This window comes from Pogoniulus pusillus, chromosome 30 (genome assembly GCF_015220805.1).
Source record: "Pogoniulus pusillus isolate bPogPus1 chromosome 30, bPogPus1.pri, whole genome shotgun sequence".
NCBI classification, from domain to species: domain Eukaryota; kingdom Metazoa; phylum Chordata; class Aves; order Piciformes; family Lybiidae; genus Pogoniulus; species Pogoniulus pusillus.
Genome location: NC_087293.1, coordinates 4,625,104 through 4,647,153, shown reverse-complemented (window position 1 = coordinate 4,647,153; position 22,050 = coordinate 4,625,104). Strand labels below are relative to the sequence as shown.

The 22,050-nt window shown below is 46.5% G+C and overlaps 1 protein-coding gene and 1 long non-coding RNA gene across 15 annotated transcripts in view; one reads left to right on the top strand and one right to left on the bottom strand.

The window, feature by feature from the left end:
• The window catches only part of LOC135188918 (uncharacterized), a 54,000-nt gene extending 50,474 nt beyond the window's left edge, over positions 1 to 3,526 (bottom strand). Inside the window, exon 1 of the long non-coding RNA XR_010307889.1 lies at positions 3,406 to 3,526. This is a non-coding gene — a long non-coding RNA (uncharacterized LOC135188918). The remainder of the gene's footprint in view (positions 1 to 3,405) is intronic.
• Positions 3,527 to 8,993: 5,467 nt separating this feature from the next.
• The window catches only part of FBRSL1 (fibrosin like 1), a 585,865-nt gene continuing 572,808 nt past the window's right edge, over positions 8,994 to 22,050 (top strand). For 10 of the 14 annotated variants that reach the window (XM_064168212.1, XM_064168200.1, XM_064168211.1 and 7 more), the window contains exon 1: positions 8,995 to 9,966. In XM_064168212.1, the coding sequence (XP_064024282.1) occupies positions 9,673 to 9,966 (294 nt within the window). In that variant the 5' untranslated portion in view covers positions 8,995 to 9,672. Of the gene's footprint in view, positions 9,967 to 22,050 lie in introns of all 14 variants that reach the window. The other 4 variants (XM_064168199.1, XM_064168206.1, XM_064168202.1 and 1 more) reach the window with 1 other exon arrangement.

Here is a 22,050-nt window from a genome sequence, read left to right as displayed (position 1 = left end):
ACTTCTTTTACTACAGAGAAGTCTTTCTGCTTTGTACACTGACCCTGCCCAAATTTAGAAAGCTTTTAGAAGTGTATTTATTTGCACAGTGTTGATTCATTCAGCATCAAGCTGGATGTGAGGCTTAGAGCAGGACATCAAAAAAAAGCTGAATGGAAGACAAACCCCCTCTTACCTAGGGATGCACGATAAACCCAAGGTAAGGACCAAAATCTGAGGGGTAAAACCATCAGCAGTTCCCACGTTCAGCACTCAACAAGAGTTCCCCAGTAGAGAAGGAAACAGTTATTGCTATAATTATTTCAAAGTTCCAGTCAGCTGCCTTCAGTTGTGCTGTTAGATTCCAACAGCAGGAAAATGGAATACAGTAAACTATAAATATCTGTCAGAATTCCTTTGAAAGGACAACAGTTAATTGCATAGCTTGATCTCCTGCCGTGCCGAGCTTGCATTTCAGGTTAGAAAGGTACAGATTGTTATTGATTTAATTCTCTTGAAACATGTGTGGTATAAAACTGTTCAAAAGACTTATGGGGGAGAAGTATACGCTTCCAAAGGAAGTCCTGCAGTATGAGATTGTGGTGGGCCACCTTCTTGTAAAATGCCTCCTGAAATTCAATACACCCCCTTCCAAAGGCCCTCACAGTCCCCTCATAAATTGAGGCTCTCACTTCCTTTGCAGAAGTGGAATTAAATCAGTGAATCAGATGAAGAACAACAAAAGATTAGCAACAGTATGAGGCGAATGCAAAAAATAGTCCTCTGTGTTAAGAATAATTCAGTCCTCGTTACACACTCCAGCAGTGAGTGATCCGTTTCAATCTTCCCTGCTTTTCTTTTACTTAGCTTCCAGCTTTACCTTTCTCCTTGCAAAATTATTCTAAGCAGACAAGCCAACATTTTAGCTCTTATATTCTTCCAAATACCTTTGAAGCCACTTCTGATTCAGCTCATGTAAAGGCACTCTGAGCACTCAAAGACATAAGGACATACGACTGCGCAGTAATTTGTTAAGACTTGTTGGTCCTGGGAATAAATCCCCCGTTACAGCCATCGATAGCAGTGAGGGTGATGTCCTGTTCAACACTTGTCCAGCTCACCTACTTTCCACCAAGGGTAACTCGACACACTCTAAATTATGTATTACTGTGATTTTGCCAGCCTACATTTATGTTTAGCCTGCTGCTGGTACACAGAGAGCTAAAATCCCCCACGCAGAGAAGCCTTCAGTAGCAAGTTACAGAGATACTTAGTAAACTCCTGGCTCCCAGATACTGCAATTAAGATGACATATCTTCCTGATGGTTGCTTTAAAGAGACAAAATATTAGTGGGGGAAATGCTGCAGAAATGTTTTAGCACCTGTTTATCATAAGTAGCTGACCATGTGTTGAGTTAGATTTGCACACTCTGCCAGCCTTTATTAGCAAAGATCTGGAAGTTATAGAATCATAGAATGGTTTAGGTTGGAAGGGACCTCAAAGATCATCCCGTTCAAATCCCCCACCATGGGCAGGGACACCTCCCACCAGAACAGGTTCCTCAAGGCCTCATCCAACCTGGCCTTGAACACCTCCAGGGAGGGAGCACCCACAATCTCCCTGGGCAACCTGTGCCAGTGTCTCACCACTCTCACTGCAAAGAACCCTTTCCTAACATCTACTTTGAATCTCCCCTCTGCCAGTTTAAACCCATTACCCCTTGACCTGTCACTACAAGACCTTGTCAGTAGTCCCTCCCCAGCCTTCCTGCAGGCCCCCTTCAGATACTGGAAGGCCACTATAAGGTCTCCTCAAAGCCTTCTCCTCTCCAGACTGAAGAGCCCAAACTCTTGTAGCCTGTCCTCATAGCAGAGCTGCTGCAGCCCTCTGAGCATCTTGGTGGCCTCCTCTGCATTCACTCCAACAGTTCCATGTCCCTCTTGTGTTGGGGGCTCCAGAACTGCACACAGGACTCCAGGTTGGGCCTGATGAGACCACAGTGAAGGGGCAGAATCACCTCCCTTGCCCTTCTGGCCACACTTCTCTTGATGCAGCCCAGCACACAGCTGGTTGTTTGGGCTGACAGCTGTAAGTTATAGGTTGCCAGACATATCTTCTCCGAGTCAGTTTTCACTAGTCCTCCCCACAATTTCCAGGGTCAAGACAGAAAACCATATTTAGAGTCTTAATTTTCAGGTTTGATGAGGTGGTGGTAGAGGGAAAGATTGCTTGCTTGAGCTTTTAAGAGGTTTTTTCTTTCATCTATTAGCTGATTGATAATACTCAGTGAGAGATCAAAACAAAATGCACTACTTAAGAGCAAAATGAGCACAATCTACACCACAGGTGAAAACAAAAGCAACATCTATCCAGGGAAAATTCCCAACAGTTGCAATGGTTACACCTAATAAAGCTGATTGAGATTTCCACTTTCCTCACCCCTAGATACCATGTACCACACAACACACTGAGCAGCAAAGAAGGCAGCTATATGCTAAAATCAAGTTAGAGAATCATTAAGTAGATCACTGAGCCCAACAGGATTTAGGCATACCTAGTCAAGCAAGACATAGTATTAGCTACTGATCATTATGCTGCAGGGCCTGACAACAGACATGGCAATTTCAGACTTAATGCATGCGAAGCAAGAGGCAGCACATACCCTGGGAGGCTCACAGCCTCTTGAAATCTCACCCATGTACATGCAAATGCCCAGGTAGGGAGCATTAAACTTCACAAGGCTGCAGGCAGGAGTCAGACCTGCCCACATGGAACAAGTTTGGCAGCTAGAGCCTGAGTGAGATCAGACAGGCAAAAATACAAGCATAGCTTTGGTAGGAGAAGGGTGGGGAAAGTTTTACTGCGATGAAGTAGGCAAGAAAGAATCTCTGGAGAAGAGAAAAAAATCAGGGAGATATTTAAGATAACAGACAGGATGCAAATGGGGAATTCTTCCAACAGATTTGCACCACACAGGATCTCAGGAAGCATTTGTACTCGACACTGCATAGGTGAAGACAGCCTACTGAAGAAGTTATAGGAGAGGGAAACTGGGGTTTTGTCTCAGTGTCTCCTTTTCCTTAGTTTCAAATAAGGTAAAACCAACATCCTATTCTGCAACCATTTCAGGAGCTGAATAGAGTATACATGGTCAAGTACATATATGCTGTTATTAACTATCATTTTCTCTCACTCAGATGATCTGTTGAGGTCCCTTCCAACCCCTAGAATTCTGTGATCACATCAGGTGAAAAAGATGGTTCCTCTGAAAACAAAGAACAGAAAAACAACCCAAAAGCCCAAGCACCATAAGAACTACTGTTCCCATTTCTGTTACCCAAACAAACACCAATCTCTGGCTCTTGCAGACAGACTTGAACGCCTTCTTTTTCTTATTAAAATTCCTTCTCCCCTCCTTTGCTCACTTGGCACAGACACAGGCAATTCCTTCCTTGCACACTGGCTGCTCCATACCAAAATCTGAGCAGAGACCACCTAAAGCTCTGGCTGTGCTGCACCCCCAACACCTGTTTGGCAGGAAGGGCGAGTGACCAAGAGCTGCCCCAGCTAGGCTGAAAAGCAACCTCCCCCCTTTACCCGCTCATTTATATCTCCTCAGGCTAGCAAATCACCCTGATATTTCCATGTGGAAGCAGTTAGTAACCAAGGGGAGGGTCAGATCCAGCCCTCTGCACATTGATTACAAGCACACACTCTCCCAAAGGCAAAAAAAAAAGGCGTACTTGAACCCATAAAGCAAATAGGCTGATGTTGATTTATTGGGGTGATTTAGATCTGTTAAAACAAATCTAATTTTGAATACAATTTTATATCAATTAACAGAGTCTCACAAGTGTGGCCATTAAGGACTCTCTTTCCAAGAGCAAAGCCAAATATTCGAGATTTATGAGACTGACTTGCCATATTGGAAGTAACTAATTATTCGTAATGATTCTTTGTACTCTGATGGTGATTATGCATTTTCAGTGCAAATGACCATGATGAAGCAAGTGATAAAGGCAGCCCATGTTTGTGGAAGGGACACCAAGCACTTGAAGCTCAATAGTTTTAGCAAAGTATTAGGGTAGCAGGGGGAGATACACCAGAGACCAGCTAAGCCCAGTGATACAAAACCCAGCTTACTTAACATCTTGAAGCATGTTCTGGTGTATGTCAGAACTGCATTGAGAGTCTGCGGTCTCCCTTTATTGCCTTAAGCAATTTTGTATTCAGTTTATTTATTCTGACCTTTTGGTTGTCCTTCTACCTTGGACATGACAGTCTTTAGCAGAGTGTGGCCTCACAAGTGGAACTTGTGGTGTTTGCAATAGATAAATGTGGTTAATGGGAGAAGAACAACACAGCTTTGGGATCCGATTCTCAGCTGTATGGAAGTCTCCTCACGTTGCTCTAATGTCACAAGGGAAGGAAAGTGTACCAGCAGTTCTGCTTCCAGCTCCATAGGATGAAGGAAACATCTCTGGATTACTCTGCTGTGATTAGAGTCCCTGAGAATCCAAAAATCGTAGTCAGACAGGGACTGGGTAGCTTTTCACATTGCCTTAGGCTACACAGAATACAAAAGCACTGCCTTTCTCCTCTTTTCATAACTTCCAGTCCTGCCCCAGACTCAGGAGCACAGTAATTGAGAACAAAGTCCCTGCTCCAGTGAGGTGTTCCAGTGCCAGCAAGGTTAATGTCCAGGGGCAGGCTTATGGTGAGAGCAATGCCATGTTTACTGCTACAGTAGTGGCTGTTCTGATGCTGTACTCACACAAGCTACAAGCAAGGGTCTAATTTCTGCTCCTCAAAAAGCAAAGGCACAGCAAGTTGGCCATTAAAATCTGCAGCAGCACGCATGTGATTAAAATGTTAATGTCAATATTGTAATCAAGGTCTGACTCAGAGGACAGCTGGTAAGAGACTTGATCTGTATTGCTTAGCCCCTGTCACCTGATGCAGACCAGGGTTACAAAAAGGTTGTGCCCCATCACATGGCAGGGATTGGCATTCAGTGCCTTGTGTGGCTGGCTATAGGATGGGTGCTGGAGAGAGAAAATCAGATCAAGCAGGCAATATTGATAAGTTCAGCTATGCCTGTACTACAGCAAGAGGAAAGCTTTTCTGTGTTCCCTTGGTATCATCTAAAGTGCAGCTCTGTTGCAAAGGTACCTAAGTGTCTCCTGTCCACCCACAGTGTTGCTGCTAGGTACTCCTTCCTTGTCTCGCTGGTCCATTTCTCTTGCTCTCCTTGGAGTTTCCTGTGCTAGCTTCTGTCTAGCTGAGTTTCAGCCATTGAAGCCTGTGGTGTAGATTTCGGCTGGTGTTTCCTAAGCACGGAAAGAGCTCTAGCCTGCAAAGCTTCTTTTCAGTAAATTCAGGATTAATGAAGAAGGCCTCTCTATTGTTGGAATGTCTAGCACAATTATGAACTAAATGAACAGGCCAGGCAGCAGTGGAGGGCTCCCAGGTTCGTGGCAGGGAATTGTCTGTTTTAACATCCATCTGTTTTCATTCCCTCTGATCTATTATCATTCACCTAAAGTTATAACACGATGAATATCATTATGTGGAAAGCCATCTGATGCTGGGGAGGGGAAACCCCCACTGCAGGTCTGCCTTCTATTGAAAATGTGAAATTGCTTTGGTGGAAGGAAAGGCACAATTGCTTCAGAGATGCTGTTTCCAACAGAAGCTTCTTTTCACAAGTGGACTCTTTGCTTAATTCCTTTGGATGACCCTTCTGCTGCATCTTTCAGCAACAACAAAAATACATACAAAATTGAGGACAACTATGAAGAATCACAGAGATGATGAATTTGTGGAGTCAACTGGGGGGGGGGGGACGGACATTAAACTCCTGTACGTAAACACGTAAGCGGGATGAGAATCTTGATGACCCTGGTGACAGGAAATAAAGAAAGGAACTTTACAGGCAATTTCCACTGTCCTTGTTGGTCAGCAAATTTGGAAGTGAATGAAAAAGGAGAACTAGAATTGCATATTAATGGCGGAAGACCTAGAGCACGACAGGACTAAAACAAGCGCTACTGAGACAAATTGTTCAAAACTTCCCAGTTTATCTTTTTTAATGACTTACCCTCATGATGCACCTATGAGCAACAATGAAACTACCTCGTAAATTAAAGGTGTAAAAATAGCTTACTGAACTCGGCGCAAATGCTCTGTGCTAGAAAGTGACACTTAAAATATCGGTAAAGCAAATACAGTTGCTAAGCTCAATCCGTTGTTTAACTGGGTGTATCTGAACTCCAGATCTTTCATTATAACCATTCCCTGGATCCTGGTTACAGCTTTAAAACACCAAATGTCAAAACCAGTGTAGGTCTACAACTACCTGAGGGGTGGTTGTGGCCAGGAAGAGGTTGCTCTCTTCTCACAGGTGGCCAGTGCCAGAACGAGAGGACACAGCCTCAGGCTGCGCCAGGGGAGATTTAGGCTTGAGGTGAGGAGAAAGTTCTTCACTGAGAGAGTCATTGGACACTGGAATGGGCTGCCCGGGGAGGTGGTGGAGTCGCCGTCCCTGGGGCAGTTCAAGGCAAGGTTGGACGTGGCACTTGGTGCCATGGTCTAGCCTTGAGCTCTGTGGTAAAGGGTTGGATGTGATGATCTGTGAGGTCTCTTCCAACCCTGATGATACTGTGATACTGTGATACTGTGACTCCCCCTTAAAGAAACGTGAAAGTACCCCACTGGAAATCCGCAATGCAGCAACCCCCCCAGCACATAAGTGTCTAACTCCCCCTAGCCTATAATTACCCAAGAAAGAGGCTGGACCTTGCTATCTGCCTTAATTGGCATGCAAAAGATTATAGGATTTTATTAGGGCACAAATGACATCAACAGGAGTGTGATCAAGGCATGCGATGCATGACTGACTGTTTGCATTAAGAGGCTTTGTACTATGCGGGGAATTTCTACCTCTGGTTTTAAATCGCTTAAATTTAACTGACATTTCTGTGCTACATTTTAAAGGGTGATATTTATTTTAGCTCTTAAGTAAGGTAGGGCAAGGCTGTTACCAGACACCAGAAAACCTTCCCAAAAAAAGCCTGTTGGGGACAGGTGGAAGGAGACTAATTTTCAACACCTCTGTCGTTACAGTAAGATCAGGAAGGTAGAAAATAACAAGGCAAGGCTGGCACTGCAGTCCAGACTCAAAGCCCCAGATGGGTGGGTTAGACACCCAGCTACCAGCCTGTTGCTGCTGAGGCTGTGGGCCTGAGGAAGCCACCATTCCTGGCAATGGCTGAACTGGAGCACAAGTGGGAGCGGGTGGCAGGAGGCTTTTTTGGCTTCCTTTACTTCCACAGCTCCCGCTAACACTGAATCTTCTTCATGGATTTTACCCTGCTCATTTATGAAGCTCAGTGGACTTCTTCAGGCTTTATTTCACAACATCCTTATAACTTCTCTCACATCCCGAACTGGAGGCTACCCCCTGGGAAGGTGAAAGCAGCTGAAGACATAAGGAATGAAGCCAAGTCAGTGAAATGGAGCAAAGCCAGCCACACACAAGGAAGGGAGTACCCAGGAGTGATGGTAATGCGCAGTAGTATCTCACTGTGTGCAATAAAAGATGATAACAGAAGGATTAGGTCCTGCTACCACTGTGATATGTGGGACAGCCAGTGCCCTGTGCTGGGGCCCTGACTGACACACCTCTCTCAGCATCGTCCCTGGGGCTGGGCCTGAAGGAGGTCCTGGAGAGCGGCCCTGAAACAGCAAGGAAACGAGAAGGGAACTCCAGCCTCCTGCTGCATTGCAAAGCCTGAGCGAAACCTCAGCAAGATGGATGGATGTGGAACCCGGGGTAAAGAACAGGAGAGTCTCCTGCCTTCATCTCCATGACTCTGGCCTTCATCCTCGGCCCATCGTGTGCTGCTTCATGTTCCACCTACAGCTCTGCTTGCCCAGATTCTTTGCCCCTACACCTTCATCACCAGCTTGTTCCCTAACTTGTTCCTTGACCTTCAGATCGTTTCCCGGCTCATCCCTCGGCTCTTTCCACGTCCCTCAGCTCTGCCAGTGTCCCCTCAGGCTGCTCTCAACCCACAACTCATCCCTCAGCCTGTTTCTTATCCCTCAGCTCACTGTTTAACACTCAACTCATGCCTCATCTCGTTCCTTGCTCCCAGCTCATCCTTTAACCCCCAATCTCTCTCAGTTCATCCCACAGTTCAACATTTAACCCCCAACCTCACAGCTCATCCCTGGTCCCACTGCTTGTCCCCAGGTCATCCCTTGTCCCCAGCTCGCCCCTCAGCTCGCTCCCCGTCCCCTCCCCTCGCCTCTCGACCCCGCTCAGCCCCTCTCGCCGCCCCACGGGACTGAAGGGCGTGCAGACTCCATTTCCCGGGGGCTCATCAGGCCCCGTGAGGCGAGAGCGGTGCAGGGGGCGGCCGAGCCGCGGACAGGAGGCGGTGCAGGAGCTGGCCCAGGGGGGAAACTTTTCTCGGCGTCGGGGGCTCCCCCGGGCAGCGGCGCCCCCTCCTACCCCCACTCCCCGCTGAGGAGAGAAGAAGCGCAGGGGGGGCAGGGGAGGCGGTCGCACGGCGGCGGCGGGGCGGGAACGAGGAGGAGGAGAAGGAGGAGGAAGAGGGGGGGCTGGGGGCACGGCCGGGCCTGCGCCGGGGAATGACGCGCAGCTGGCAGCCCTGCTCATGCGCGGCCGGCCGGGCGGTGCTAGCGCCGCGTCCCAGCTCGGGGAGAATGGGGCGGCATCCGGGCAGCGCCGACTGAGCGGCTTCTGGGGGCCGGGGCTGCGCCGCGCCGCGGGCGGCCGGGCTGGGGCGGGCGGGCGAGCGCCATCCGGCAGCGGGCGGCGGCGGCGGGGGCGCCGTGCCGCGCCGGCGGGGGGCTGCGAGCCGCCGGCGGCGCCCGGCGAGGAGGGCTCGGCGGCAGCGGCGGGCGGCGGCGGCGGCGGCGGCGGCAGCGGGCGGCGGCGGGGGCTGCCCAGGGATTGTCTCGCTCGCTCCGCGGCAAGAAAGTTGGGCGGCGAGCGCGGCGGCGGCGGCAGCCCCCCCACCGCGGAGAGCGGCGGCCGGAGCGGGGCCCCGGAGCTGCGCTGCCCCCGGGGAGGGGGCGCCGCGCCTGGATTATCCCGAGCTGGGTCGAGCCTCCTGGATCTGCCTCTCTCTTCCGCGCCGAGTGAATCCGAGGTGTCCTCGTCCTGATCCAGATATCTTCCCCCTCCCCATCTCTTTTTTTTTTCTTTTTTTTTTTTCCCCTCCCCTCCTCTTCCCGTCTCTGCTTTTTTGGGGGGGTGGGGGGGGGCGGGGGGTGGAAATTTGTCAAGGTCATTCCGTGGATTTAATATTTTTTGTGTGTGTGTGTGCCGCTCGCCCCACCGCCACCCAGCCTTGCTCTGTGGATTATCATCGCCCTGGATCCGAGGCTCTGAACAGGAGGATTTGTTGTTGTTGTTGTTATTGTTGAATTTTATTATTTTTTTTAAGAGAAATTATTGTAATTTTTTATTTTGAAGGGCTCCGGGGTTTGTAGAGGGGAAGCGGTGACTTAGAGGGGGGCGACTTTTCTCTCGCCGCTCTGCACCCCCCCCGCCCCCACCCCCTTCTCTCCCCACGCTCCCGGCCTTCTCTCTCCCTTTTTTAAGAGAATTTTCCATTATTTTTGTTATTATTATTTTAAAATTTGCTTCGCCTTCGGCAATGGATGGGAAAATCCGGCAGAGCCGGAGGTCGAGGTCGCAGCGGGACCGCGTGCGGCGGCGGGAGGCGGCGGCCCGCGACCCGCGGAACCAGAGCCCTTCCTCGGGCTCCGAGAAGGAGCCGAGCCCCGGCAAGGAGAACGGCGGCCAGAACTGCACCGCCCCGCGGGGCCCGCCGCCCGCCGCCCGCGCCGCCCGGCCCCCGCGCCGCCGCCGCCGCGAGTCCAGCTCCCAGGAAGAGGATCTGATCGATGGCTTCGCCATAGCCAGCTTCAACACCCTGGAAGCGCTGGAGGTAAGAGCCGGGGGGGCTCTGCCCTCCTGCCGAGCCGGGGCTGGGGCGGGGAGGGCGAATGGGGAGGGGAAAAAAAAAAAAAGAGAATTGCAAAAGGAAGCAGGGCGCTTTCAGGCTGCTGAATTTTGCAAATAGCAATTAATGTGCATTAATCCTGGTGTCAGCCCGGAGGGATCTCGAGGCTGCGGTCAGGAGGGTGGCGAGGCGACCCGGGTGCTCGCAGCCCCGCTGGCAACTTGCCGTCTCCCCTTCTCCAGCCCTCTTCTTTTTTTCTCCCCCTTCCCCAGCCCCCCTTCTTCCCCCGGCCCCGGCTGGTGTTAACTATCACTTAGGGCAAGTCAAATGTTTGTTTGGGATTTTAATTGGCTGGTGAAGGGCTGCAAAATATTCCTGGCGTGTTGGGATGGTCCGGTGTTGTTGTGAATGGAGCTTCCCCCAGCAACTCCCCTCACCCCCGTCCCTTTCTCTTTCCTTCCCCCCCCCACACCTCGTTCCTGTTCCCGGTTCGGGGAGTTTGTGTTTGCATTGCCAAAATGTTACTTTATCTGTCTCCGGAGATTGTTAGCAAATGGCTAGTGTTTGACATTTTGTGGAAAAGAGATGTTTAAATGGATAATAATCCCTTGGTTGTAATTCCCATTTTTGAAGTAATTGAACAAATTCTTCATCTCTTGTTGACTGTACATATTTTTCTGGTGTTAATAGGCTGGCAAAAAATATTGCTTGTCTAACTTATTACAAACAATATTTGCTGAGCAAATACTGCCTGCCTTGTCTGAGCTAAGTTAAGCAGAGCAGGAAATTTAATATTTTCAGAGGGGCATTGACAAACCAAGACTCTGACTTTTGATTTCTGTTTTGTTTGCGTGTGAGGGGAGGAAGTTAGGTGCTTTCTCTTCACAACTCACTTGATGGAAGTAGCAACTTGATTTCCCAGTGAATAGGACCAACCCTGGTACCTTTGCCCACTTTCTTTGGCACACCGTGGTAACACTGTAGGCAGAGTTGTGGGATGCTCTCCCTGTTTCAGACTTCCTGCCACTTTTGTGTCAGTGAGCCTACCTGACAGCGACAAGGGGTCTGTGCAGGCTGCTGACCACCTCAGATTTGCCCTGGGATCTCTAAGGTTAATCTTTGGCTCAGACTTTGAAATCTGGTTTTGTTTGTGGGCTTTGCTTCTCCCCAGTCCACCCATCCTGCTGTGAAGGCCTCTGGTAGCATCTTGGCTAGTGGGAGTTTTTTGGTGATGGGACCAGCGTGTCAAAGTTCCAGACATGGTCCCTGTGCTCCCACAGAGGTGCCAGTGGATGCTTGGTTGTCCATACTGGTGTCAGGACAACAAAACCTTTGCTTGGGGAACCTGGTCTTCTACTTAAGAGTAATGTTTAGCCCATTAGTCTTTGAGCAGCAGTATGTCTGCAGGTAGTGGAGTGGGGAGATGATTTCTGTTAGCTTGGCTGTGACCGTTCTTTGGCCTTCAGCAGCATGGTTCTGGGTGTTGTCCTAGCAGGAAAGCCACCTACTTTGGGTATGAAGAATTGATAATGACTGAGCAATCTCCTTCATGTGCCCCTAAAACAAGCCACAGACCTGTCTATATCTTCCTTTTTTATTCCTTGGGCATGCTCTTAGTCAAATATGCATCAGCAGAGAGGTCCAATTAAACCTCTGAGTCTCTGCTGAGCTGTCAGTGAAAAAAGTAAAATTCATCTTCCTGCAGAAGTTTTCTACCATGATGAGGACATTATCAGGAAATAGAATTCAAATGATAGTGCAGTCCCTCCAGGGCTGATGGAGAAAAACTCTGGGCTTTCCAAATGGGATAAGCCTTGTTATCAAATCAGCCAAGCCATAACCTTGATAGTAGGGCACACCAGGGTAGAAGGTGACCTTAAACTCCTGCGACCCCAAACTATATCTGTCTGTGGAAGCATTTCTGGTTTCACTTTAAAATGTGTGTGTGTGTGTGTGTATGTGTCTTTACCAAACCATACCTTTCAAACTCCTGCAAAATGCTTCAGTACTTCCTGAAGTTAATTGATGGCATGCTGGTAAATACAGCAGAAAGAGAAAGTGTGCACCTCAGCATCTCTGGTGGTGGCTGGCACCTCGGAGGGAAGAGTGCAAGAAGAATCCACCTTTTCCTCTCAGGTCCTGAACTAGGAGGTGTGTTGTGTTTGAGGTTTTGGAGAGCCCCACCTGCATTTTATAAATCCCAGAAACCCTAAAAATGAGAAGGTCCTCTGCATTGTGAGAGTTTTGCTCTGCAGCTCTGCCCTTGACCATGGGTGATACTTGGCAGATTTGATGCAGCAGCAAAGGAAGTGGACTACTGATGCAAAAGGCACTTTATGCCTGTGTAAATGACCGGCAAGGTTGCTGTGTGTGGTGTAGAGCTGCCTTCTCCAGTGAACTTTGCTGCAACAGGTGGTTTCCTTCTGCTCTGGAGATTTGCATTTCAGCATGCAGTTGTTTTTAAGAGCACTTTAAATCTGCTTTGAGGATGTTCTGAAAATAAGTAAGAATTGAAACCTGTGTGCTTGAGAGGGGCAATAAAGGCTTAAAATGAGTATGTTGCCTAGGGTCAGTACTGAGTTAGTCTGTTTCATTTAATTTCTAATCCTAAAAGGAGAGTTTATTGTATATGTGGTAGTTCATTGTGGTCCTTTTGTGTGGGATTCTAGGCTGTTTGTCACTTGATAGTACAGTGATCTGTGGTTAAGCTTGATAGGCCAACTAAGCTTTGGGCTTCCCCTTGGAAATTAAATTTCTCGATGATTAGGCAGAAGCATTTGAAAGAGGTAAGGTGCTTTTTTTTGTTTGTATTCCTTTTAATCTTGAAATACTGTGAATTCCCCTTCCCCGATGAAGAAATTTCTCACCACTGGTGTTCCTGTAAATAAAGGGTGCTTTATAGAACACATACATACATATACATATTCTTTCTTCATCTTGATCTAGGCTTATGACCAGATAAGAATAATAGTGAGAGCTGGCTGTATGAAGTCTCCTTTAGCTCTTAGGTGTGAATTTTAAGCATTCTGCATTTTGATTTAACTCCTGTGGCAATGTTTCCTTTGGCAGTTGTCATCTGAAAATACTGCGTCTTGTTCTGGTGATAACTTGTGACTTGACTTACCGATCCCCTATCCTACACATAAAGACAGCTGGTTATATATATGCTTTAAGTGAAGGAAAAAATGGGAAATAGAAGCCCACAGACAAACCAGCAGCAGCCTCTTTCTGTGTGTGAGAAGTTAAACCTTCCCCTTTCCCTTCCTCTGAATTGTGTATAAACCTGGCTCCAGCTCTGGATACAGGCAGTTGATGTGTGTAGTGCTGCTTTGTTTTGTTTCCCTGATAGCCAAACACCAAACACAACCATGGAGTTAACAACCTGGAAACTTAGTGCCTTGAGGTGGTCAGCAAGATGGGTGGCTAGTGGAAAACCATCAGGTGATGGTGCTGTCGAGGAGATGGTTCCCATATCAGGGGTCAGAAGTGCTGGCAGGCTGAGAAACGGGGGTTTTCTTGCTGCCTTCTGAAATGAATGGTATGTGTGTGAGCATGTGTGTATATTCATTACGTTCAGATGAAGCTGCTAATTATTCTTGAAGGTGATTGGTGAATCAGAGCGAGAGAATCTAAATGAGTGAGTCAGTAGTTGAGGGCTCTCTCTGATCATAGCTGTTCCTTTCAAGTATGAAAAACGGCGCTAAAAGGGAACTTCATCAGAATGTTAATGAATACGATCTTTGAGAGCAATTGTTCTCCCAAAGTAGTTGGAAAGACAAGGGGATGTGTTTTCTTTTTGGCTGTTGTTTATCATTTTTACAGATTCCAGCAAAGCTTTGGAATGCTGTGTGGAAATTCAAAGTTTCCTGGTGTCTGCATGTGTGGGATTTTAGGAGTGTTTGACCTATTTATAGAACCTCGCGGAGAATCCCCTCACAAGTGTGCATGGAGCAATGTGTTGTGCAGGAGTAGATCCCCATGCTGGGAAGAGACAGACCTTGACTTTGTGCATGTCATGTTGAAGTGGTGGTGATGCCCTTACAAGCAGGGTTGAGGCCTAGCTGCGTCTGGTCACGGGCTCTAAGGAGATGAATACTTAGCACGTTCTTACTTTTGGTCACATCCAGAGGCCTGGCAGTGCTAAATCATAGTCCCTTCTCTGCTGCTTTCACTTGAGGGTAGCAGAGTTTAGAAAGCCTGATGCTGATAGTAGACTTCTGGACAGAATCCATGAGTTCTTCAGCTGTTATCTTGATAAGGCTGTTTTCACATGTGTGTTGTACACTGTGCTGTTACTGTTGCTCTGATCTCTCATTGATAACAAACCCAGTGTATTAAACTGCAGCTTCCTGTTCCAAAGGCTTTGTGCTAATTTTTAGTTATGTGACTTCCCATATCTCTCTACATGTGCTTGGCAGCTTAGTTTTTTCATAGTTGGTCTTACCCTTTCAGACAAGTTTCTAGATATTTAAGTATTTTTCCCTTCTGTCTAACTGCCAAGTGATGGTCTATCGAGCCAGTGTTTCTGCTGGCCAGTTATTCCTTTAAGAAAGTGCTTTTAACCTCAGGAAAGCTAATGATTTTCTGGATGGTGCCTTTAGCTCTAAATGCCTTTTGGTTTTCCCGAAGGCTTGTTAGTCTCCATCGATTTGTTCTCCTGGCTGCTGATTTTTTGCATCTTGTCCAAAGTGAGTACTTAAGGTATTTTTCTTGTTGTTAAAGAGTAAGAGGTGGTTAATGCAGAGCTAAAACACAAGAGTGAGCTCTGGAAAGTCTGGAATATCTGCTCAGTTGGGCCAGGAGCTGAGGGAGCTAGATTCCCTGTGAACCGTGGTCGGGTGGTGAGAAAGGGTCCAGCTCTTTTCTCAACATCCTCAGCTAAGCCTGCTGGGATGAACTGGCTGTTGTGTACAGGAGAGCAAGCTGCACAGCAAGAGTCACCAGGTACATGATGAATACAGCCCTTGACCAAGGCAATGCCTGCAGGCAGGTCAGGTACCGTTAGTGCCTTTGACATGGCTGCAGTGGCATCAGAGAAAGCAGATGGCTTCCTCACCTGAGACGTGGCCGTAGAAATCCCAGCCAGGCTCTGGGGTCACCCTCGTCCTTGCCTGACATCTCATTTTTAGCTCAGACTGCACTTGACCCTGTCTGGGTTTTTTGAAAGATCTCTTAATATCTTGCCAGTTTTCCCAAAATAGTTTCCTGTAGCATAACTGCTGAACTTTTTTTACAGCAGACTGAAACCTGGAGTAAAACATGAGATGAAGCTTACTGAAAGGTCACTTGGACAAACCACCAGAGGGAAATGCAGAAGTGAAATAAAAGTTATTAAAATCTAACTTGAATGTATCATATTTAAGAAATATAAACCAATCTGCATTGGACAGATAAGTTTGGGTTTTTTTTCTCTTTATAAAAGGGACATAATGTAGCTAGTGTTCTTCTTCACTCAATATCTCATATTGGATCCAAATTAATGATTAGTTGCAGCAGTGCATGTGACTTCTTGCTTAGTGAGAACTGAGAACTTCACTGTCCTCTCAGCATGCTAACAAGGTGCACTTTTTATCATTTATCTCAATCATTTCACGGATTGAGACTGACTAATCACAGAGTTACTTTCTGGAAAACAGCAGTGAAGAGGGGAGCCAGGTAGGATGAGATCAGCCTGGCATAGTTCACTTTGTTTCTGTGATAGATTCCTGCTTGCTGTGCAGTAGGGCTGATGTGTCTCACAACTGTACCTCCTTAAAAAATTCATATAGGTACAGAGATACAGTACCCAGGCTGGAGACAGTTACACTGATAAAAAGGTTTGGGGGAGCGTTTTCTTTTCCTTTTGATATGCTTTCTGTTTCTTGGTGTGAGGGGTTGAATTCTCCAGGCACAGCCACTGCAGGCTGCTCCCCTTGCATATAAATAGATCCTAGACCTGTATTCACCTCAACTGGGGAAGGTGCTACCGAAATGTGGTTATTGCTGCAGCTGGTTTAGCTCCTGGTCTTTGTCCTGGTCATACAGGCTGTGGGAAACAGAGTGTAGCTTGTCTGTGGTGCTGCAGCAAGTATTGAGAGTGAGCAGTATCAGCAGAATGGAAACACTGTGTCCTGCTTGATGCAATATATTATTAAAGATTTGAAATACAGTATGTGGGATGTGCATCTTGGTATCAGCTGTATGTGAACATCCAACTGTAAGTGAGAACAATTTCCAATTCACTGCACTTTAATGCCTCCAGTTTATCATGGTAAAGGTATAAAAGAGTTTTATGTAGGTGGAGTGGCTCTTGCTGTTTAAATTTCTTCTGGCTCTGCTGTGTTCAGCACAACGGGGGCTGTGACCACTCCAGCTGTGCTCCTCGCATGGTGAAGAGAGTCAGAGCATTGTTTTGCTGGCCCTGTTCCATCTCCCTGAAAAATAGTTTCTTTTCTGAAACTAATGAACTATTAAGTGTACTGTTCAGATACTGAAAGGAGAATTAGTCTTTATGTGTTATTAATCAAAAAGGTTTAAGATGGAGGAGAGGGTTAAGCAGCTTCCAAGCTGCCTGGGCAAAACCTGCACTTAGTTGTCGGTCCAGTTCCTCTGGTGCAAGCAATTGTGAAAGCTGGGCAGGTATGAGCCGTGCTGGCTGCAGGGCTCTTCCACCCCGAGCCCAACCAGGCCAGCAGCTGTTTGGAGCCCTAAGAGCTGGTAAGTAGGTGCATGTCAGTTTTTGTAGTTTAGTTATTTTCTACTGAGTGACTGGATCCGAAGTTCAGAAATATCTGGTGAAAAGGAGCGCAAGGGCAGCTGTGCACAGAGCACTTGCGTGATCCGGGGCAAATGGAGAGCGTTCCCTTTCTAGCCTTGTCTTGCTTCAAGCCAAAAAAGGACTAAATTTGAACAAAAGTTGTATCTGCAAGGTCAGTGGTTGGCATGGATAAGGGGATTGAAAGGATCAAAATGATTTCCCTGAGCTACTGGCTGCAAAACATGGGCTTATGGCACCATTCCTGTCTCTCCCTTTGTGCACAGAGCAAAGCTTTTTTTAATCTTGTACTGGCTATCTATAGTTATGCCACACAAACATGGCAATTTGAACTCAAATGTTCTATTCTGGGCATGGCTGGGCATTGTCAGCAGGGCAAAGGGAGCTGTGCTTGGGCTCATCTTCTGTGTCCAAAGCCTGCCTTGCTCTCCATGAACAGGCTCTGATAGAGAGCCAGTCAGGAAAATAAATAGGCAATGCAGTTGTGCCTGTAGTGTGAACGTGAAGTTATCTCCTTTCCCAACAGATGTTCTTTCTAGCTTCATAAAAATGACTGTAACTTGGTTTAGTTGTTTTTTCCTTTTTTCCCAGTTATAAATATAGGTTGATTAACTCTAATGCTAACATGTTCCTGATCTAGGCTGTACTTAGCGAGGAGACACTTAGGTTTGGAGGAAGCAGGCAGCCCAAATTGGAAAAGAAATGGTAATTTAGGGCTTCTGGCTCTTCAGGCTGAGGGACATCAAGCTCACTTCTGTAACCCCTCCTGTTGGTTAGTGAGGCTGCAGCTTCTTTCCTGATAGCTCTTATTTGTACAGAGGAGATAAAATGGCAAAGAATTTTAAGGGAAGAAATGTCTGGAACCTTCCAGTGACATCAAGTGCATCACCTGATAAATGTATTAGTGCTGTTGACTTTTTTTGGTGGCTCATAAACATCTCTTGCAATGCTGTTGAGGAGGATGTGCAGCCTCTTTATCCCACTTAGCCAGAACACATACTTGCACTTGGGGGAGCAAGACTCAAGATCGTATACAGCTAAGAGATGTTTATGGATTCAGTCAAACCTGACATAAAATAACTATGGTGTTTTGACAGCTTATTAACAACCTGCAACCACTGGAAGAAATGGAAACACAGCATTCTTGGTTCTTGATGGAACCTTGGCATTTCTTTCAGATCATAAAACTGAAGGAAAAATGTGCAAGCCATTAAAATAGTTGGAGGTGGTGCCTGGGGAAAGCGATGGGCTGTTTAGTTGAAAAAACTGCTTCGTTCTGGTTGGAATTCATTGCAGCTCAGTTCTGCCTGCTTCCCTGTGTCCGTAATGGGAAGGGAAGCAGCTGATTCCCCCACAGTCTGCCTGGAAAAGGTTTAAGGTGTCCCTCACTTCTTCATCTTATCTGTGAATGAAGTGGAAGGAAATCCTAGTGAGCATTAGACACAAGAGAAAAGTCTTGTCACCTGTAATGACTAAAATCCCCTGAAGTGTTGCCAGCATGTACTTTAGGAATCATATAATTATATGATTATTGAAAGAGACATAAAAGACCTCATGGCAAAAACCTTAGAGAAGGGGAGGGAATCTTTATGCAAATGAAGATACACAGAATTTGCTGTCTCCTCTGCTTTTTTTTTTTCCCCTTAGTTATTTTTCAGTCCAAAGCTCAGTAATGGCTTTTATGGGGATTACTTAATAAAACTGGGGCATGCAAAGGAGGCAGAAATTGTTTATGATGCTTCACAGGGCTGGCTTGCAGTCCTTTGGAGTTGGAGGAGAAATGGATTTTCAAAAGTAAGACTGCAAAGTGGGGTTTATGCTAACTGAAAATAGCTGTTTGTTGTAATGCTATCCTACAATAAAAGTGTTTTGTGGTCTGGTGGTTAGCAGAGGGGTCCGGAAGTTGAGATAACGGGGTTTTCTTTCTGGCTGCCGCAAGTTTCCTCTCTGAGCTTTGGGCGAGTTCTTTCATCACTGCCTATGTCACTTTGGCTGCTGGTGGCATTGCTTGGTTACCCAGCAGGAGGCTGAATTTGTCGCTTAGGAAACTCCTTTCACCCCTCCAACTCGAGAAAACTTTCTTGTCTCTTTCAGTGTGCAACATGAAATGCACACTGTGCAGGAGGTGGTGGAGCAGCCTTGGATGAGCGAGCTACTCGTGCCATTGGTGTTGGGGAGCCATGAAAGCATTCTGTGTTTTGCTGTATTATGGGGTAGTGAAGTGCTTATCCGTGGTCAGATGCTTCCAGGGATGAATTTTCCATGGGGGTGTGTACAGCACACTGTGATGCAGCTTGTGACTGTGTGCTGGATGTTGTAATGGGAAGCAAATACTTGCACTAATGTCTTCTGGTCTTGTTTGCCACTTTGGTAGCTTGCAGCCAAAGTGGAAGTTTTCCTGAGAACCCCTTGTGACATGTTTCCTTTACCTTATTCCAGGTTCACAAGTGCATGTGTAAGTGTCTTTTACTTGTGATGCACGGATCGGTTCAGTGCCCTGGGCACACCCAGAGCCTGCTGTGTTCTGGGTACCATTGCAAAAATAAAGTTAGTGTAGTTTACACCCCACCCTCCCAGACTTTACTTTTCTGCATTTTCTTAGTCAAGATAAAGGGTTTCTTAAGTTCTCCTAGGCTTTATCAGTCCTTACTGATGCTTTGGATTTATAATCTTGCTTCTAGTGGAAGCACTCATTCATGCATTTACTAAGAAACTCTTCTGATGCAGAACAGACCTGCATCTCACGAGATTTTTTGCCAGACAGGCAACAAACCTCCTTTTTTCCCACAGATTTAACTAAATCACTTGGTGCATTTAACAACAAGAAACCCCCACCCAAACCAACAAACACACACAACCTATTAGCTGAAAATGACAATGGCTTTCCAACCAGATGGATTCTGTAACTTGCCTGCTATCAGCTCATCCATCAAGCTCTGCAGATGTCTGTATGTTCATTATAATGTGCACATGGTAATGTTGTTGATTACATCAAACAAACTGATAACCCTGTTCAAGCCCTATTAACGTTCCCCGGGCAGCCTCCCAGTGTGTATTTGGCAGTGAGGGGAGCTGGTGGGGATTCTGTGTTTGCAGGCTGTCCCTGCAGGTACTAGATGTGAGTTTGGGGTTGAGCTACTTTCTTAGATCCTTTCCATTGCCATGGAGGTGGCTGCATCTGTGGGGTCAACATAACTTGTGTAGAGAGAATCATTTTGTGATGACTTTGTTACTGGCACTCTGATGCTATTTGTATTGGGAAGATGGTCAATGAAACAGAAATGAGAGCCTCTGGGCTGCACCGTGGTCTGTAACTTGATTTCATACAGCTCATGACTTTCTTCCACATGGTTGGGTGATACTAAGTCACATAGGATATGTGACATAGAAATTAAAACTCTATCTGCATCTAGGCAAAAATGCTCATAGGACTCAATCAGGAAAGGTTTCTCGTCCTTATTATGAAATCATCTCTACAAGTTTTGGGCTTTTTGCAACTAGAGTCGATCCTTTTAGCAGCTGATGGATAGAGCATTGACTTGAGCCTCATGTTAACATCAAACCCAGTTGCCTCCGTTTGAAAATGAGCTTGTGTTTTGGCAAGTGTAGGAGATGCCTTTTCAAAACAGAAGTTAGGAACTCCAGTAATGGGGGCTATGGAAACCAATGTAAACTCCTGGGTGCTACCTCAGATAAACAACTATATGTAGTTTGTTTTCTTGGTAAGTTCCCAAGAGTTATGTCTGAAGTCTTTTAAAAGCACACTATTTATTCAGGCTGTTTTCAGACAGAGCATCTTTGGTTTCTTAGCTTCAGCCGTGTTGTGTCTTGAGAAACACATTAATGGGTTGTGAAATCTCTCAAGTGTATTGCCTGGTTTCCCTTCACCCAAGAGCAGCTCAAGCTTGTCATCACTGGGATTATGAAGTTTCTGGTCTATAGGCACTTACTGCTCTTGTGCTGCAGCTTCAAGGCAAGCCATGCTGCTGGATTTTAGAGATCTTAAAATTCTCTTGATAAGTGAAATCTGTTATGTTGCTTGGATGAGATATTTGCTGGTTTCCTGGTCAAAATGTATCAGTGGATTTTCTTTACCACTGCCAATACAAATGCTAGGGCCAGGAATGTCATCATCATCTAGTTGCTGAGTTTCTGCCTGAAGGTCAGTTAGCTCTGACTGTAGCTGAACAGCTGTTTGCACTTCCACACCACATCTGATGGATGTCTTGACTGTAGCTTTTACCTAAAGATGTGTCCCAAACGGGCAAGTTTAATGACATTTCTCTATAAGCTTATTTCTACAGTCAGTGCAACCTGTTAGGATGTTAATTTGACCCCAAAAAGGGTGAGGTGTAAACTGCTGGTGTTTAGCTGTGTTAAGTACATTGCACTTAAATGAAGTTACTTGGTTTACTTAATGGTTCATGTGTGTTGCCACAAAGATGGGTCCTTTCTTTTGGAGGTGTACCAGTTGGTAGATTTTCCTGCTACTGCATACTGGAGTTGCTTGGAGATTGTGGAATGGTTTGGGTTGGAAGAGACCTCCAAAGGTCATCCAGTCCAGCCCCCCTGCAGCCAGCAGGGATATCCTCCACTAGATTAGGTTGTTCAGAGCCTTGTTGAGCCTGACCTTGAATATCTCCATGGCTGGCCCTCAATTCCCTGAGCAACCTGTTTCAGTGTTCCACTACCCTCATGGTGCAGAACTTGTTCCTAACATCCAAATTAAATCTCCCCTTCTCTGCTTTCACACCATTGTTCCTTTCCTATCACTACAGGCCTCTGTAAACAGGTGAGAGGTTTGTGCACTGAAAGACTGCCCATTTGTGCACAGTGGTGGTAGAAAGCAGACAGGTAATGCAGGGTTACTAAAACCAAGTCAGCTCACACACTGGTCTCAAACTTAAGCTAAGACAAATTTTCAGGAAATGCCAGATCTGGAGTGAATGGAAAGAAGCAGCAAAAGCTATCAGGAGGCTGATGGTGGTCTGTGTTACCTTGGGGTTGGGAGTGGGAGAGGTCTGGCTGTGTCAGCTTAGGTTAGGTGAGCATCTGTCTCCCATGGTGGCGGTGTGGGCAGCACTGGAGGTGGCTTTAATAAATGGGCAGTATTCAACATGTCCATGTTTCGTGCAAGTGGGTGAATCTTCCATTCATTTGGGGCATTTCTTGATTGATTTTGATGTGGTTCTGATTTTTGGCTTATTTCTAGTGGGTGAATTTTCACCTTTTTACTGTGCTTGCCTGGGCAAAAAGGAGTAAGTACTGAGGAGAGGAAGTTGATTTTTGTCTTGAGCAGCAGATGAATTCTTTTT